The sequence below is a fragment of the Melanerpes formicivorus genome, unplaced genomic scaffold (genome assembly GCF_026170545.1).
Source record: "Melanerpes formicivorus ecotype bairdi unplaced genomic scaffold, bMelFor1.0.p_v2 SCAF_93, whole genome shotgun sequence".
In the NCBI taxonomy this organism is placed as follows: Eukaryota; Metazoa; Chordata; class Aves; order Piciformes; family Picidae; genus Melanerpes; species Melanerpes formicivorus.
The window spans coordinates 79,086-98,735 of record NW_027142445.1 but is presented as its reverse complement, the minus strand read 5'-3'; the positions used below and the strand labels follow the sequence as shown (position 1 = coordinate 98,735).

At 48.1% G+C, this 19,650-nt stretch overlaps 1 protein-coding gene across 1 annotated transcript in view; it reads right to left on the bottom strand.

Annotated features, from left to right (window-relative positions):
* RSRC1 (arginine and serine rich coiled-coil 1) overlaps positions 1–19,650 on the bottom strand; it is a 170,600-nt gene that overhangs the window by 94,347 nt on the left and 56,603 nt on the right. Inside the window, exon 5 of the mRNA XM_068165813.1 lies at positions 3,805–3,841. Coding sequence (XP_068021914.1) covers positions 3,805–3,841 — 37 coding nt within the window. The remainder of the gene's footprint in view (positions 1–3,804; positions 3,842–19,650) is intronic.

Here is a 19,650-nt window from a genome sequence, read left to right as displayed (position 1 = left end):
TAACCTCTGGTTCCAGGCCGCTTTCATCCGGCGGGGCGCCGCGCAAACCTTGTCGGCTTTTCATCAGCAGCCCTCAAATTACCGCCGGGCGCGGGCGGACCGCCGCCGCAACCGGCACCTGCCGGCGTGGGGGGCTTGGGATGGGCGTCCAGAGAAGGGCAGCAAAGCTGGGGAGGGGGCTGGAGCATAAGTCCTATGAGGAGAGGAGGAAGGAGCTGGGGGTGTTCCACCCAGAGAAGAAGAGGCTCAGGGGAAACCTTCTTGCGGTCTACAACTACCTGAAGGGAGGTTGTAGCCAGGTGGGGGTTGGTCTCTTCTCCCAGGCAACCAACACCAGAACAAGAGGACACAGTCTCAAGCTGTGCAGGGGGAAGTTTATCATAGAATCAGCCAGGTTGGAAGAGACCTCCAAGATCATCCAGTGCAACCTATCACCCAGCACTATCCAATCAGCTAGACCACGGCACTGAGTGCCTCATCCAGGCTTTGCTTGAACATCTCCAGGGATGGTGACTCCACCACCTCCCCGGGCAGCACATTCCAATAGCAAATCATGCTCTCTGTGAAGAACTTCCTCCTCATATCCAGCCTGAACCTCCTTTAGGCTTTGGTCTTAGAAAGAAGTGTTCCACAGACAGAGAGATTGCCCCTTGGAATGGGCATCCACAGCCTCCCTGGGCAGCCTGTGCCAGAGTCTCACCACCCTCACACTGAAGAACTTCTTCCTCAGCTCCACTCTAACCCTGCTCTGCCTCAGCTCCGAACCATTCCCCCTCAGCCTGTCTCAGACACCCTCACCTCTGCAGCCTTCCTGCAGGATCCCTTCAGGTCCTGGCAGGCAGCTCTGAGGCCCCTCTGGAGCCTTCTCCTCTCCAGGCTGCACAACCCAGCTCCCTCAGCCTGTGCTCACAGCAGAGCTGCTCCAGCCCTTGGAGCATCTCTGTGGCCTCCTCTGGACTCACTCCAGCAGCTCTCTGTCCTTGTGTGTACATAAATTCCATACATCTCCAGTAAAAAACGGTTCTCTGCAGATCCTTCTGATCCAAACAGAACCCATGGCAGAGGAGTCCATCTTTCACCCCCATGGGCAAATGCAGCCAAGAAAAGCATTTTCTCATGGATATTCATAAGCTATTGGTCTGCAGCTGAATCATTACCTAACATGAACCTGATCCAAAGCCTGCTGAAGGATCATGCTGCTATTCAGCCTGGAGAAGAGAAGGCTCCAGGGACACCTCAGAGCAGCCTTCCAGTACCTGAAGGGGCTCCAGGAGACCTGGGGAGGGACTTCTGACAAGGACTAGGAGTATCAGGACGAGGGACAATGACTTTGAGCTGGGAGAGGGGAGACTGAGACTGGAGATGAGGAAGAAATTCTTTGCAGTGAGGGTGGGGAGAGCCTGGCACAGGCTGCCCAGGGAGGCTGTGGCTGCCTTCTCCCTGCAGGTGTTGAGGGCCAGGATGGATGAGGTCTTGAGCAACCTGGGCTGGTGGGAGGTGTCCCTGCCCATGGCAGGGGGTTGGAGAAGATGATCTCTGAGGTCCCTTCCAACTTGAGCCATTCTATGACATTAGTTATGAGTTAATGCCCTTGACACACACTCTCTCTGACACGTGATGCAGCTCAAAGTGTCAGTAGTGATCCCCAGCTGCTTCCTTGGTGGAGTCCCCATAGGGACCTTCAGGAAAGCTTGATCCACACCTGCTGGGGGTTATTGATCCCCACACCACGCAGGGAGCACCCACATCCTTGGCAGACAGTACCTCTGTTCTCACAAACCACTGCTGGCCTCAACAAGCTATTAATGACAGGCTGCTCTTCATCTCTTAAAGCGGGCAGGCTCTGCTGCTTGGCCACAAGGACGAGCAGGTTATGGCGGTGGAATGTTCTACAGGAGACACAAAAAGCCATGGGGACGGCTCCATGGCTCTTTTTTAGCAGAGTTATTAATAGAAGAGAGGAGCACTTTGGAGTGCCAGATGCAGAATCATCAAGCACAAGGGTCAAACAGTTCCTTAGGATTTGGTCCTTGGAGCTGGCCAAGTAGAATGCAGCCAATCACCAGCAAACTTGCAGGGACAGAAGATCAATTCCCCTCTGCTTAGAGCTCTGCACTTTCTTCTCTTAATTAGATAAAACTAAAATGTGGTCCTGAGCAGATGGAGCTGTGGGGGTCAGCAGGGAGTGTGACTGTGGCCTGCTTTGCTGGGGGTACTGGGTGACAGCCAAGTCAATAGGAGCCAGGGAGTGCCCAGGTGGCCAAGAAGGCCAACAGCAGCCTGGCTTGGATCAGCACTGGTGTGGGCAGCAGGGCAGGGATGATGCCCCCACATTCAGCACTGGTGAGGCTGCACCTTGAATACTGGATTTAATTTTGGGCTTCTCACTCCAAGGAGGACACTGAGGAGCTGGAGCAGGTCCAGAGAAGGGCAACTGAGCTGGGGAAGGGTCTGGAGAACAGGGCTGGGGAGGAGCAGCTGAGGGAGCTGGGGGTGTTCAGCCTGGAGAAGAGGAGGCTGAGAGGAGACCTTCTGGCTCTCTACACTTCCCTGAGAGGAGGCTGGAACCAGGTGGGGTTGGGTCTCTTCTCACAAGGAACAAGAGAGAGGACAAGAGGAATGTCCTAAAGTTGCAGCAGGGCAGATTTAGGCTGGACATGAGAAGAAACTTCTTGACTGAAAGGGTTCTCCAAGCCTGGCCCAGGCTGCCCAGGGAGGTGTCTGAATCCCCATCCCGGGAGGCATTTCAAGAGGCAGAGCTGTGGTGCTGAGGGCCACGGGTCAGCCCCAGCCTTGGCACAGTTAGAGACTGGCTGGCCTGGGTGAGCTAAAGGAGCTTTTCCAACCAAACCCATTCCATGCCTCTATGATTTGATCAGTTTTGAGGAACTCCTTAATGCCTGCTGATGACATCCTCAGCTCTACCCCCTTCAGCTTTGTGGCAACATTGCCTTGTTCCCACTTTTGAGCCACTGATTAAGGCTTCCCCCCAACACACCACCATATGCTAGCCCTAACCTCCCCATCCCTTGCTACTTGAAGAGCTTCACTTGAACACCACCGCCCCCCCCCCCCCAAAACATTTTGCCTCTCAACCCTTATTTTCCACCAGAGCAGTGATTGGGATTTCAGTGGATTCATTATTCATTAAGCCAAGACAAGGGGCTGGAGGGGTGGGGAGGGAGGGGGCTGGAAAACAGTAAATAAAGCAAGGCACAAAGCCGCACACTTCTGTCAAAGCCTTCAAACCACTACCCCACACCAGATTTATGCACGCAGTATTTGATTGTCTGCAGGGCTTTTTCCTCTGGTGTTTGCTTGGTTGGGGGGTTGGGGGGTTTGGGGTTTTTTTTCTTTGCCTTTTTTGTTTTGTTTTAATCACAGGCTTGTTGTTTGCAGATCAGGGGATGCCAAAAATCCCCCCACCAAACACTTTGGTTTTGTTTGCGACCGCTTGTGATGAAGGCAATCAGCAATCCAAGGATTGTGGGCAGGTTCATTTCATCTCCACATCAAAAACAGGAAAAAAAAAAGGGAAAGGAAAAAAAAAAAAAAAAGAGGGGAAAAAAAAAAAAGTAATTTAAAATAAAAATAATAATAAAAAAAAAATGTAAATTAAAAATTCCCTTGAAATGGGAAGATAAAATGAAACTGGAAGTGCCTGCACATAATAACGGTAAGCTGACCCTCTGGGAAATGGTTGACTTTCTCAATTCAAGGTATTCAAAGCTCATTCAAAAGTGTTCATTTGGAATGCAGATATCAAAGATGATGCAAATGTTCAAGAGAAAATTAAAAACTTACCAGATGTTCTAATCCGGCTTTGATGTTGCCAGGGTCCCTGTAACAGAAGAACAGAAGTTCTAAATAGTTGCTAAACCCTTGTCTGCAGTGATTTCTCTGTAACTCAGGGGATGGCAGAGCCAGCTCCTTTCTCCAGCATGGGCAATTCTTTACTTTGCAGGATCTGAATCGTTAAGCATCCATTACCTTAATGCACAGATACAGAAGCAGCTCAGCCCTGCCCTGAAATGGCCTTGAGGCACTCACAAGCCAGGCATGCTGGAGGCTGGAAGGGACCTCTGGAGATCACCCAGTCCAAGCCCCCTGCCAAAGCAGGGCACCCACAGCAGCTTGCCCAGCAGCATAGTGCCCAGGGGGGGTTGGAAGCTCTCCACACCAGCAGACTCCACAACCTCTCTGGGCAGCCTGCTCCAGGCCTCCAACACCCTCACAACTTTCTCCTCCTGCTCACATGCAACCTCCTGGCTGCCACTTTGTGCCCCTTGGCCTGTCCCTGGGCACCACTGAGCAGAGTCTGGCCCCAGCCTCTTGCCCCCCAGCCTTTAGCTCTTGCTGAGCATTGCTCAGCTCCCCTCTGGGGCTGCTCTTCTGCAGGCTCTCAGCCCCAGGGCTCTCAGCCTTTGCTGCTCACAGAGCTGCTCCAGTCCCTTCAGCACCTTTGCAGCCTCCACTCTCTTCAGTCTTTTCCCTCAAGTGTTTTGGGGAAAACCTACCCTGAGGTCAGCAAGCTGAGCAGAGCAGTGTCAGCAGCAAGGCTGAAGGCAATTTTAGAGGCCTCAGCTCATCAGGCTCCTCATCAGCTTTGCAGCCTCCCCTGGACTCTCTCCAGTGCTTCTCTGTCCCTCTTGAACTGGAGAGCCCAGAATCAGCAGCCCCAGGACTGCAGCTGTGGCCTCACCAGGGCACAGCAGATAGGGCTGAGATTTGTCTGTGACCTTTGCTGTGCCTTGCAAAGCCTACTGAAATAAGCACCTCTGAGCTGAAATCAGAGCTGGAAACAGGAACCTGCAATTGAGCAGAAACCACAACAATGCAACATGTAGAAAGTTCAGTGGAATATGATGGGAGGCAGGGCAGAATCCATTTCCAAAAACTGCATCAGGGACTGCCTGAGGCCCAGACTCAAGCCTGCTCAGGGGAGAACTTCAAATCTGAAGTTCCATCTGCCCAGTGACCACACCAACATCACAGCCACGTGCTTCTGGTCCACATGTTGCTGATAGGGAGAACAGATTTTTTTCCTGTGTTGGCTTTTCTTGCATGGACCTGAACAAAGGCAATGATCTGGCCCTGACTGCTCTGCTCTTGCTCTCTTCCATCTCTACAGGAGGACAAACATCTTTGTGGTGAGAGTGCTGGAGCAGGGCCTGTTGTGCCAGGTCAAGGAGGGATGGTTTGAAACTAAAAGAGAGAGATTCAGCCTGGAGAGGAGGAGGAGGAGGAGATTTTTGCCACGAGGGTGCTGCAACCCTGAGCCAGCTTGCCCACAGAAGTGGCAGATGCCCCATTGCTGGTCAGGCTGGGTGGGGCTCTGAGCAACCTGCTCTAGTTGCAGCTGTCCCTGCTGACTGCAGCACTAGAATAGAATAGAATAGAATAGAATAGAATAGAATAGAATAGAATAGAATAGAATAGAATAGAATAGAATAGAATAGAATAGAATAGAATAGAATAGAATAGAATTAGAGCAGACCAGACCAGACCAGGTTGGAAGAGACCTTCAAGATCATCACGTCCAACTTATCATCCAACACCACCTAATCAACTAAACCACGGCACCAAGCACCCTATCAAGTCTCCCCCTGAACACCTCCAGTGATGGTGACTCCACCACCTCCCTGGGCAGCCCATTCCAATGGGCAATCACTCTCTCTGTGTAGAACTTCTTCCTAACATCCAGTCTGAACCTCCCCTGGCACAGCTGGAGAGCACACCTTGAGACTGTGTCCTCTTGTTCTGGTGCTGGTTGCCTGGGAGAAGAGACCAACCCCCATCTGGCTACAACCTCCTTTCAGGTAGTTGTAGAGAGCAAGAAGGTCCCCCCTAGCCTTCTCTTCTCCAGGTTAAGCAACCTCAGCTCCCTAGATGACCTTGGAAGGTCCCTTCCAACCCAGTTCAGTCTGGGATTCTAGGACTCTCTCTTCATGGTGCTCCTCTGCAGGAGGATTGTGACGCTGGACGCGCACAAACCCGCTCTTCGCTACAAAACAGCAATCAAACGTGTTAACAGTGAAGCTTTCTGTGGACATCTGAAGGGTTTGTGCCAGACTGAGCTGCAGCAACAGGTCTGCCTCTGCACAAGGCGCTAGCAGAAGCCCAGCAGCGAGCAGAGCGTGCTTTCCACCACCACTAAAGCAGAAGCGCTGCAATCGTTAAACCGGCGAGATAAAAACCACGCCACGGCTTCGCCGCCTGTCGCCGCTGATGGATGCGCAGCAGCCCCAGGCTGGCCGGGGAGGTTTCATGGGGAGTGACAGGTGCCAGAGGGTTTATTTAGGAGAAGCTCAACCTCACCCTGCTTCCTTGGATAAGGCATCCCTCCTGCCCCAGCACCCGGCTCCCTGTGCTGCGCCGCGCCGCCGTCCCTCCCCGCGCTGTGCCGCCTTCCCTCCCTCCCTCCCTGCGCCGCCTCAACTACAAATTGGATGAACAGCCAGTGACACTTTTTCAATATTATTACATTAAAGCAAGTGGATTTTGATTGATAACCTAATATTCAACTAATGCAAAGCATCAATCACGGCGAGTATATTAATTATTTAATATTGCAGCCTAATTCAGGAATCGATGTGCCGCGGGAGGGGAAGGGAAACGCGCTGTTCCCAGAAGGCTGGAGACAGGGAATGATTAAAAAAAGCCCAACCCCACCAACCCCGGGCCCGGCCCTGCTCTGCTCCTGTGTGCTAGCTCGATACAAATCTTTATTCATTTGCCAATAATCTTGTCGCATTTTCCACTTCAGGACCTTTGTTATCAGTTTTGAGGCCTCTTAATTGAATTAAGGGCTGCTGCCGGCACGGGGCGAAGGGCGTCGCACAAATATTGATGAAGTCATGACAGGGACAGGGCTGCAGACAGACCACTAACAGGGCAGGCTCAGACCCTTAGCTGGGAGCTCCTGGTGCCTGCTTCCGAGCTAATTCAATCCTCTAAGGCTATTTAGCACCTCAAAAATGGGGGGGGGGGGGAGGAGTGATTTCTATTTAGATATTGCATGGGGGTGGATAATAAATTCCTGCTTCAAAACACAGAATCATGGTGTAAGGAAAATGCATCTTTTTCCTCTTGCTTCAGTCACAGCATGGACTGGGGTTCTTGGTTCAAACTACACCACACTGGGTTAAGGAGAATGCAGCTTTTCCTCTTGCTTCAGTCACAGCATGGACTGGGGTTCTTGGTTCAAACTATACCACATTGGTTGAAGGAGAATGCAGCTTTTCCTCTTGCTTCAGTCACAGCATGGACTGGGGTTCTTGGTTCAAACTACACCACATTGGTTGAAGGAGAATACAGCCTTTCCTCTTGCTTCAGTCACAGCATGGACCGGGGTTCTTGGTTCAAACTACACCACATTGGTTGAAGGAGAATGCAGCTTTTCCTCTTGCTTCATTCGTGCTATGGACTGAGACTCTTATTTCAAACTACAAACTATTGGGGTGAGGAAAGTGCCTCTTTGCCTCTTGCTTCACACCTGGGTGTGGACTCCATTTCTTGTTTTGAAACACAACATCAGGGTGAAAGGAAAATCACAGAATGTATCTGGTTGGAAGAGACCTCAAAGGTCATCCAGTCCAACCTTCAAGGCACTAAACCATGTCCCTAAGCACCAGGTCCACCCAGGGCCTGGACACCCTCAGGGATGGTGACTCCAGCACTGCCTTGGGCAGACCATTCCAATGTTTTGAGAACCCTTTCAGTGAGGAAATATTTCCTGAGATCCAGCCTGAACCTCCCCTGCTGCAGCTTGGAACCATTTCCTCTAGTCCTGTCCCTTGCCACCAAGAGGCTGCCCCCTCCTCACAACAACCTCCCTGCAGGGAGCTGTAGAGAGCAATGAGGAGGCTGGAGAGAGGTGGGGGTTGGCCTCTTGCCTCTAGAAAGAAGGTATAGGACAAGAGGAAATAGCCTCAAGTTGTACCTGGGGAGGTTTAGTTTGGATGTTAGAAGAAACTTTCTCACTGAAAGGGTTCTTAAAGACTGGAATAGCCTCCCCAGATTGAATCCCCATCCATGGAGGCATTTAAGAGACAGAGCTGTGGTGCTGAGGGACATGGTTTAGCCCCAGACTTGGCAGAGTTAGAGAATGGTTGGGCACCATGATCTTAAAGGTCTTTCCCAACCAAACTGATTCTGTGATGAGGTCTCCCCTCAGCCTCCTCTTCTGCAGCCTGAACACCCCCAGCTCCCTCAGCCCCTCATCACAGGCCAGGTGTTCCAGGCCCTTCTCCAGCCCCATTGCCCTTCTCTCCAGCCCCTCAGTCTCCTTCCTGGAGTGAGTGGCCCAAAACTAAACACAACACTTGAGATGTGGCCTCACCTTGAGTGGATTGAGGTGGGGGTTGGTCTCTTCTCCCAAGGAACAAGAGAAAATGGCCTCAAGTTGCATCAGGCAAGGTTTAGGTTGGACATGAGAGGCAATTTCTTCCCCACAAGAGTGGCTAAGTCCTGAAATAGGCTGCCCAGGGAAGTGGTGAATTTGCCAGCTCTGGTAGTGGTCCAAAATGTGTAGAAGTGGCACTGAGGGACATGATTCAGTGGTGTCCCCGCAGCCTTAAATTAAAACAGTTCCTCCTCCTGTTCAGATGAACTTCTGATGTTCCAGTTGATGCCCCTTGGCCTGTCCCTGGGCACCACTGATCAAAGCCTGGTGCCACCCTCCTGCCACCCACCCTTGAAGCATTGATCAGCATTGATGAGATCCCCCTCAGGCTGCCCTCCTCCACACTCCCCAGCCCCAACTCTCCTCAGCCTTTCCTCCTCACAGAGAGGTTTCAGTGCCCTCAGCATCTCTGGAGCCCTTTGCTGTGCCTTCTCCAGCAAGTCCCTGGAGTCCCAAGAGCTGGACACAGTGCTCCAGCTGCAGCCTCAGCAGGGCAGAGCAGAGGGGGAGGAGAACCTCCCTAGACCTGCTGGGCATACTTTTCCTGCTGCACCCCAGGATGCCCTTGGCCTCCTTGGCCACAAGGGCACAGTGCTGGCTCCTGGGCATCCTTAATGTCTTTAATAGCTGTAGCTCCTTGTATCTAAACCCTGTTTTCTGCCATTACTGGAGATACAACCAATCAATCAAATGACTGCAAAATAAAACAGTGAAAATACTTTAGCAGTGCAAAGCCAATATCAGAGGGGTCAGAGGGCAGACTGAGACTGGAGATTAGGAAGGAACTCTCAACAGTGAGGGTGGGGAAACACTGCAACAGGGAGGCTGTGGATGCCCCCTTCCTGGAGGTGTTCAAGGCCAGGCTGGATGAGGCCTTGAGCAACCTTGGGCTGGTGGGAGGTGTCCCTGCCCCTGGCAGGGGGTTGGAACTGGATGAGCTTTCAGGTCACTCCCAGGCCAAACCATTCTATGAATCTCTGGGTTATGGGTGAGGAGAAACAGAGGACAATACCTGGCTGTAATCCTGACAAGCCAGAAGAACTTCACTAACCCAAAATCCAACATAATTTATCAGCTGATAATTCCCTTTTGCAGACAAGAGCTCAACAAGCTGAGATGGAGCTAAAGTAACAGTTTGCTGCTGCTCTTTCTGATCTTCTGTGCAGAACAAATCCTCATCAAAGAGAGCAAATGGTCAGGGAATCCTGCATGCTGCCAGGAAAAGCATCCATGATAGTTTTGAGCAAGTGTGGAGGGTTGTTTTGCTCTTGCTTAAGATCAGATTCAAACACCCTGGAATGGATCCTGACGTGGAAAAGAGTCCAAAGCTGGTGGTGGTGTGCTCGGTGGCTCCCTCCCTCCAGTCATCCAAAGGATGAAAGGGAGGAAGTGGGGCCAGTTACTCATCAATGAAAATGGAGCAAAGACTCAAGATGATCATATGGAGGTCACTTATCAAAAGCAGGAAGAAAAGGAGGAGTCAGCCCCCCCACAAACACAGCTGGAATGACTTGGAGCTGCTGAAGGACTCGGCAGAATGTAATGCAAGCTACAATGAACCCTGCTGAAAACCAGGGACTTGAGACAGGACATGAAGTGAAACCATTTCCAGGATCTGTCAGCCTACAGAGAAGAAAAACTGGTACCCAAGAGACCTTCTCAAATATTCAGGAGGGAGGAAAAATAGATGAGAGTGGCTGACAAAGTCAGGATTTGATGCAGTAGAGATAAGTACTGAAACTAAAGAGAGGGGCAAAAGCTTGAAAGACAGACTCCTAAGAATTGCTTGGGTTGCAAAACACCTCTAAGACCACCGAGTCCAACACCACCAGGGCCATCAAACCCTGTCCTGAAGTAGTGTTGGTGGAATCAATATTTTCAAACACACCCTACCAAAACAAACAAACAAAAAAATCCATTCATTATTTATCAGATCAATAAGAGCCAAAATAACCCCAAAGCTCCTCATGCTCTTTTACCAAGACCTCAGGTCAGTTATGCAAGCTCCAGCAACTATCACAGCAGATTACACAGCATCCCACCAGGGTAGGGGATGGAACCTCTGGAGCTCACCCAGCCCAAGCCCCGTGCTCTAGCAGGGCACCCACAGCAGCTTGCCCAGCAGCACAGTGCCCAGGGGGGGTTGGAAGCTCTCCACACCAGCAGACTCCACAACCTCTCTGGGCAGCCTGCTCCAGGCCTCCAGCACCCTCACACCAAGCAACTTTCTCCTCCTGCTCAGGTGCAACCTCCTGGATTCCACTTTGTGCCCCTTGCACCTTGACCTGTCCCTGGGCACCACTGAGCAGAGCCTGGCCCCAGCCTCTTGCCCCCAGCCTTTAGCTCTTGCTGAGCATTGCTCAGCTCCCCTCTGAGGCTGCTCTTCCCCAGTGTCCTATTCTGCACTCTGGGTTCCCTTCCCAAAGAGTAAAACATCATTAATCAGCGTAAGCAAACACCAGTAATTAAGCTTCAGGCTTTGGAATGTCACTGCCTCTGTTAACCAGATTATTTGGTGGTCTGAAATAAATTAGACAGCTTTGGCCTGGTTTCCCTTTTCTGTGACATTATTTAGTAGCTATTCAATTAAAGCACATCCTGTAGGTGAAAGTGTACAAAAACAAGTCCACAATGAACATCTGCAGCAGTAGGCAGTGTTGCTAATTAGGGCAATGAAGCTGGAGAAGGCTCTGGAGAGCAGGGCTGGGGAGGAGCAGCTGAGGGAGCTGGGGCTGTTCAGCCTGGAGAAAAGGAGGCTGAGGGGAGACCTCGTTGCTCTCTGCAGCTCCCTGCAAGGAGGCTGCACCCAGGTTGGGCTCTGCTCCCAAGGAGGAGAAGAAATGTCCTCGAGTTGCACCAGGGGAGGTTTAGGTTGGACATGAGGAACAATTTCTTCCCCAAAGAGGTTGCCAAGGCCTGGCCCAGGCTGCCCAGGGCAGTGGTGGAGTCTCCATCCCTGGAGGGGTTTCAAAGCCTTGGAGATGTGGTGCTGAGGGCCACGGTTTAGTGGTGAGCTGGCAGTGCTGGGGTAAGGGTGGGACTGGATGACCTTGGAGGAGGACAAGGGGAAATGTCCTCCAGTTGCTCTAGGGGCGGTCTAGTTTGAATGTTGGAAGAAACTTCTTGACTGAAAGGGTTCTCCAAGCCTGGCCCAGGCTGCCCAGAGAGGTGGCTGAATCCCCATCCCTGGAGGTGTCTGAAAGATTCAGGTGTGGAAGGACAGAATCCACGACCACATGTGGCAGAATTTGGCAATGGTTGGAGACCTCAAGGATCTCCAAAGGTCCTTTGCACCCAAACCAACTGTCCAAGTCTATAATTAGCTGAGAGCAGCAGCCCAGCAGTGTAAGGCAGTGGAGCCTGCACTGAATACTAACCAAAGGGGAGCAAGTTTGACTGTTGGGGAGCACAGGCAGAGAGAGGAGTCCCCGGACCAGCAGAGAGTGTTGCAGGTTAATGAGGAACATCGGCAGAGTGCAGAGTAATTATCATAGCCAACACCTCACCATCTGGGCTGGGATGGCTGCAGAATACCAACACAGTGGCAGGCTGGCACTAATTACACAGGGATTTGTATTAGCATGCTGCTAATGGACAAACAGTGCTGGAGATAATTAATAATAATAGTTGGAGAGATCACTGCACGCTGCTGAGAGATAAGACACTGCTGATGGACAACACTTCCCTTAGCCCACTGCTAAGGGGGAATTAATAATAGTGATAGAGAGATTTAATAACAGTTCTATAGAGGATTTCATGGTGCTCAGATGTTTCTGCTGGCCTGCTGCTAATGGAGAATATTTATGTAATTAATAATCATTACAGAGATCATGTCACTGTGCTCAGGTGTTTCTCCTGGCCTACCACTAATGGATAATATTTACACAGAGAATTATCAATACTCATATAGAGTATTAGTAATATTTCTATAGATAGTCATATTTCTGCAGATAATTTCATGCTGCTCATAGATATTTCTCCCAGCTTACTGTTAATATTTAGATGGAGAACTAAGAATATTTATATAGAGTGACATTAATATTTATATAGATATTAATAGTATCATAGTATCATAGGCAGGGTTGGAAGGGACCACAAGGATCAGCTAGTTCCAACCCCCCTGCCATGGGCAGGGACACCCCACACTAGATCAGCCTGGCCAGAGCCTCATCCAGCCTGGGCTTAAACACCTCCAGGGATGGGGCCTCAACCACCTCCCTGGACAACCCATTCCAGGGCTTCACCACTCTCATGGGGAAGAACTTCCTCCTCACCTCCAGCCTCAATCTCCCCACCTCCAGCTTCATTCCATTCCCCCTAGGCCTATCACTCCCTGAGATCCTGAGCAGTCCCTCCCCAGCCTTCCTGGAGCCCACTTCAGATACTGGAAGGCCACAATGAGGTCACCTCAGAGCCTTCTCTTCTCCAGACTGAACAGCCCCAACTCCTTCAGTCTGTCCTCATAGGAGAGGTGCTCCAGCCCTCTGATCATCCTCCTGGCCCTGCTCTGGACACCTTCCAGCACCTCCACATCCCTCTTGGAATAGGGGCTCCAGAACTGGAGGCAGTACTCCAGGTGGGGTCTCAGCAGAGCTGAGCAGAGGGGGAGAATCACCTCCCTTGCCCTGCTGGCCACACTTCTCCTGATGCAGCCCAGGATCTGATTGGCTTTCTGGACTGAAAGTGCACACTGAGAGCTCCTGGTGAGCTTCTCCTCCCCCAGCACCCCCAAGTCTCTCTCCTCAGGGCTGCTTTCCAGCCAGTCCCTGCCCAGCCTGGATTTGTGCCTGGGATTGCCTCCACCCAGCTGCAGGACCCTGCCCTTGCTCTTGTTGAACCTCCTGAGGTTGGCTATAATGGTTGTATATTTAATCTTTTATATATGTATTAATATGTATATATTATAACATACACAGACATTACTAATATTGATATACTAAATTTACTAATTGCTACTATTTATATATCAATAATATTTATCTATTAATAATCTACATCCATGCATCATATTTATGGAGGCATTACTAATATTTATATAGGCAATTAATATTTAGCACATTTGATGGTGCTCACAGATATTTCTATTAGCCTGCTGCTAACACTGAATATTTCTGCAGAGAATTAGTAGCATTTATATGGAGAATAGTATTGGTAGAGACAATTAATACTGTGATTATTTTAATTAATATTTAGAGTTTAATTAATATTTAGATTGATTTAATTAATATTTCTATTGTTTTAATATATTGTTTTAATTATTATTTCTATTATTTTAATTAATGGATTGTTTTAATTATAATTTCTATTTTAATTAATATTTATGTTATTTTAATTAATATTTCCATTGTTTTAATTAATATTTATATTAATTTAATAGTTCTGTTGTTTTAATTAATCTTTTATTAATTTAATTATTATTTAGATAATTTTAATTACTATTTAGATCATTTTAATTACTGTTTAGATAATTTTAATTACTATTTAGATCATTTAATATTTAGATCATTTCTTAGTGCTGCTCACAGACATTTCTCCTAGCCCACTGCTAACAGAGACTCTTCATATAGAGAATTAGTCATATTTATAGAGGGAATTATTCATTGACAGAGAGAATTAATAACATTTCTATAATTTCATAACATTCCCAGATATTTCTACTAGCCAACTGCTAATAAACACCGTTTCTAGAGCACAGAAACAGTAACAGCAGCAATAATTCTCTACAGAGAATTAACAATATTGATATCTAGATAATTTAACACTGCCCACAGATATTTTTCCAGGCTCCTGCTAATAGAGAATATTTATTCAATGAATAATAACTGCACCATCTCACAGTGTTCATATTTCTCCTAGCCTACTGCAGAGAGAGAAGAGTTATATAAATAATTAATAGCATTTCTAGAGGGTCATTCATGCTGCTGATACACAACCTACAGCTTCTAGGTATTAGCCCACAGGTAATAGATAACGTTTAGAGAGATGATTAGCAGCACAAATACAGATCACCCCACACTAATGGATAATGTACTGCTCACTGATCCTCTTTCTGTCAGTCTCCTGTCACTAACTACTATGTATACAAACAGCCACAGTTATGCTGTCCTGCTGCTAATTGATACCAGGCTGCTCAGCTATTTCTATTAGCCTCTTTCTGAGAGAGAATGTTCAGAGAGATAATTAATGATAGCGACATCATTTCATCCTGCTCACCATAATATCCTGCTCAGAGAGATCTCTATTGGCATACTGATGATAGATAACTTTTATACAGACAATTAATAGTATTGATAATGCCACAGCAGTTGGCAACGGGCTGCTCAGATATTTCTATTAGCACACTGCTAATAATACTTTCTGTTGGCATGCTGCTAATAGGTCAACTATATTGATAAGTAATAACATTGATACAGCTAACACTATCTCTATTAATACCCTGCTAATAAATCAGCATTTCTACAGGTAAATCATAATCAGCTACCTATAGATTCTTTCATACAGACAATGCAATGCTGATAGATAATCTATTAGCACGGTGCTAATAGATCAATTTATATTGGTAATAACCTTTAAGTAGCTGATTTCATACAGCCACACATTCTTTCTGTCAGCATCCTGCTAACTGATCAATATTTCTTTAGATAATTAATAACACTCCTACAGAGATAATTAATAATTACATTCCTATAGGTGATTTCAGACTGCTAACAAATAGTATCTCTTATTAGCACCCTAATAGGTCAAATTAGATTGATCATTAATTACATTTGCACAGCTGCTAACAGATCAGGATCTCTGTAATCAATCATCATCGGTCTATAGATTATTTCATACTGCTAGGAGATAATATCTCTATTAGCACACTACTAATAAATCAAATTAGATTGATCATTAACAACATTTGCACAGCTGATTTCATGCAGCTAACCTCTCTGTTAGCATCCTGCTAATGGAGCAGGATCTCTCTAATCAATCATCATTGTTCTATAGATTATTTCACACTGCTAAGAGATAACACACTGCTAGTAGATAATATTTCTATTAGCACACTAATAGATCAAATTAGATTGATCATTAATAACATCTGCACAGCTGCTAACAGATCAGGATCTCTCTAATCAATCAGCATTGTTCTATAGATTATTTCCTACTGCTAGGAGATATCTCTACTACTAATAAATCAAATTAGTTTGATAGTTAATATTTGCAGAGCTGATTTCATGCAGCTAACCTCTCTGTTAGCATCCTGCTAATAGATCAGGATCTCTCTAATCAATGATCTTTGTTCTATAGATTATTTCCTACTGCTAGGAGATAATATCTCTATTAGCACACTATTAATAAATCAAGATTGGTAATTAACAACATTTGCAGAGCTGATTTCACGCAGCTAACCTCTCTGTTAGCATCCTGCTAATAGATCAGGATCTCTCTAATCAATGATCATTGTTCTATAGATTATTTCAATACTGCTAAGAGATAATATCTCTATTAGCACACTATTAATAAATCAAGATTGATAATTAACATTTGCAGAGCTGATTTCACGCAGCTAACCTCTCTGTTAGCATCTTGCTAACAGATCAGGATCTCTGTAACCAATCATTACGGTTCCACAGATTATTTCACACTGCTAGGAGATAAAACACTGCTAATAGATGGTATCTCTATTGGCACCCTACTAATAGATCAGATTAGAGTGATAATTAATAACGTCTGCAGAGCCGATTCCGTGCAGCTAACCTCTCTGTAAGCAGCCTGCTAATAGATCAGCATTTCTAGGGCGAACAGTAATGCCGGTATTGATCATCACCAATATTTCCATTAGCACCCTGCTAATAGATGAAGATCTCAGGCGCTCCGCTTCCCTCAGCTGCGCTCAGCTCCCAGCACCGGAGGAAAGCGAAGCCCGAGCCGGGGAGGACATTTCGACGTTCGCAGCGCCACAACCCTTTTGAGTCCAATCGATTTTCCGTGCGCTGAAAGCCCCTAAATCCTCCTCGTTCACCCAATTACTACTGTGCTTAACCTAATGAAATGTTATTCTTGTGGCAACAATGCGACCCTGCCAACAAATTTGGGAGGAAACAGAAGATTAAAAACTTCCAGACAAAGCCTAAAACTCCTGGAGAAAAGAGGCGAAATAAAATTAGCGCTCGGCGGGCTTTTGTTTTTTATTTGCAAGTATAAAACCCGAAGGAGAAACAAAAGCAGGGAACACAGCATCTGTCATATCAGAATATAAAAAGATGATCCTGGCACCAAATGAAAAAGCTCCTAATTCATTTGCAAATCAAGCCTGCCAGTTCTATTGCAAGCTGGCGGGAACTGTCAAGAGTTAACAAGATAATCACTTTCAATCCTGCCTTCAATGGTACATTACACTCTTATTCCATTCAACACAGCCCTTCTTTGGGGCACTAGATGAATGGGTTTCATTTCCAACTCGCACACACACACACACAAAAGTTGCACACACACAAAAACCCCAACCCTTAATAATAACGATAAAAATAACAAAATCAAATCCGTGGGGGCTTAAGGAAGAAATCCCTTTATGGGCATTTATCTGCCGGCACTTCTGCTCCCAGGCACAATGAGACATGCTGCTGTCCTCTTGCTTCCTCCAGACCTTCCTCAGTCTGCAGAGGAGGAAAAAAAAAAATAGCTCAGGAGGAAACCTCAAACCCGGTCCCTTTTTAACTCTCCAAGACATTAACCAACTCCTGCACTCCTGTTTTGTCAGCCCTCCAAGGCTCCTCCCTGAGCTGACGGCGCAGATCCATCCTCGCCTAAATGAATTCTAAACTGGACAAAAGTTAACCAATGCCCTTCAAAGCTGGGCTTAGGGAAAGCTCTTCCTCGAGTGCTCAACAACAAATTCACCAGCTCAAGGCACTCTGCCTACAAAAGACGTTAATCCCCAGTCTGTAGTAATAATTCTGAGACACAGATATTCTGTTAAGGTTCTGCGCTGTGCGTCCTTCCCGCCAGGATAAAACCTTAGAGAAGCCTCAGAAAGCTGAAAAATCAAATTGCTGCACAGAATTCATTCTGTTCTAGCTCAAACCAGGACAATGAAAGATTTAAAACTTATTTGCTGGCACACAACTTTATACCAATCTCTCAGCCTGCTCCAGGCCTCCAGCACCCTCACAACTTTCTCCTCCTGCTCACATGCAACCTCCTGGCTGCCACTTTGTGCCCCTTGGCCTGTCCCAGGGCACCACTGAGCAGAGCCTGGCCCCAGCCTCTTGCCCCCCAGCCTTTAGCCCTTGCTGAGCATTGCTCAGCTCCCCTCTGGGGCTGCTCTTCTGCAGGCTCTCAGCCCCAGGGCTCTCAGCCTTTGCTGCTCACAGAGCTGCTCCAGGCCCCTCAGCAGCTTTTGCAGCCTCTGCTGGACTCTCTCCAGCAGTTCCCTGTCTCTCTTGAGCTGGGGAGCCCAGAATCAGACCCAGGACTCTGTGACCTCACTAGAGCAGAGTAGAGGGGAAAGAGAATCTCCCTTGACTCACTGGCCACACTCTTTTTCACGCACCCCAGGAGGCCATTGGCTTTCTTGGCCACAAGAGTCACACTGCTGGCTCACGGTGAACTTGTTTTCCACCAGCACTCCCAGGTCCTTCTCCATGGAGCTGCTTTCCAGCAGGTGTCCCCCACCCCGTACTGGTGCGCTTGGAACAAGAGTTAATAGAAAGTGCAGAGCTGGATTTCAAGAGCAGGATGTGGCTTTAGGGGAAGGTAACACACTGCAACACAGAAAAGCAGGGAGAAGCTTGGGATGATTCCTTGCTCTCTAGCCAGCAGCAACGCAGTGTCAACAGTGCTTAAAAAGAAACAATTGACTGAAAACAGTCAAAACCACACCAAATCCCACTATCCATTCTGCAGAGCAGGTATTTGGGCTAGAAACCAAACAGAACAATTCATAGAATCAGAGAAGGGTTTGGGTTGGACAAGCCCTCTAAGATCTATGACTCCAACCATCAGCCCAACCCCACCATGGCCACCAAACTATGGCCCCAAGTGCCACGGCCACACATTCCTTGAACACCTCCAGGGCTGGGGACTCCACCACCTCCCTGGGCAGCCTCTGCCAGTCCCTGACCACTCTTGCAGCAAAGAAATTTTTCCTCCTCTCCAACCTAACCCTCCCCTGGCACAATTTCAGGCCATTGCCTTTCCATCTATCACCTGAGACTAGGGAGATGAGACCAACCCTCAGGTATTTGTTTCTCACCTCCACAACTGATTAATCTCCACAGCTCAGATAAAGGCCAGGACAACCCAACAGTCCCAGGACACACACATTTTAGGGCCAAAGCCTAAGAAGAGGCAGTTTCACGTTTCCATTAGTACTGAAGATGAGCACAGCACTTTGGCAGCCGTGGCGGAGCTCAGCTGAGAGCCACAAAGTGCCACTTTGCTGCCATTCCACGGCTTGTCCCTGCCTTTGATCCCTTTTTAGCACACTGAAACTTCATCCTTTTTTTAGGCAGCACTGTTGGGAGGCATAAAAACCCAATTTGTAAGTGCTTTTTCACTCTCCCCCTTTGTGTCCCTGCAGTTTGATTGTGTCACGTTGGTCGAATTCCTCCACGTCCGTCCTTTCATCTGGCCTGAATCCCTCTCCCTAAGGAAGGCAGGGCCACATGCACAACATGCTCCAAAGGTTTAAAAGATGTTTCAATCCACTCCTCTAGGAGGTCAACATTTCTTCTTCTCCTCTAAAAACATCTACTTGAGCTCACAATATTTAGTTTCCTCAACTCCCTCAGTTAATCCACTTGTACCATTTAATGAGTCAGAGAATGGGTTGGGTTGGAAGGGACCTTACAGATCATCCAGTGCCATGGGCAGGGACACCTCCCACCAGCCCAGGTTGCTCAAGGCCTCATCTAACCTGGCCTTGAACAGCTCCAGGGAGGGAGTATCCGCAGCCTCCTTGGGCAGCCTGTTCCACAAGAGGCAAGAGTTTCAGGTTGTATGCCACAATTCCAAAGCTTGTTTCTATCACAACTCAAAGTGCCCCCAAAGAAAGCTCTGAAAGCCTCTTGGTTGCTAGAAGAGACTCATTCCAAGGCGATGGCCAGGTGGAGCAGCCTGCCCAGAGAGGCTGTGGAGTCTCCTTCTCTGGAGAGATTCCAACTCCCCCTGGCCACTGTGATGCTGGGCAAGCTGCTGTGGGTTGGACTGGGTGATCTCCAGAGGTCCCTTCCAACCCCCCACCATGCTGGGGTTGTGGG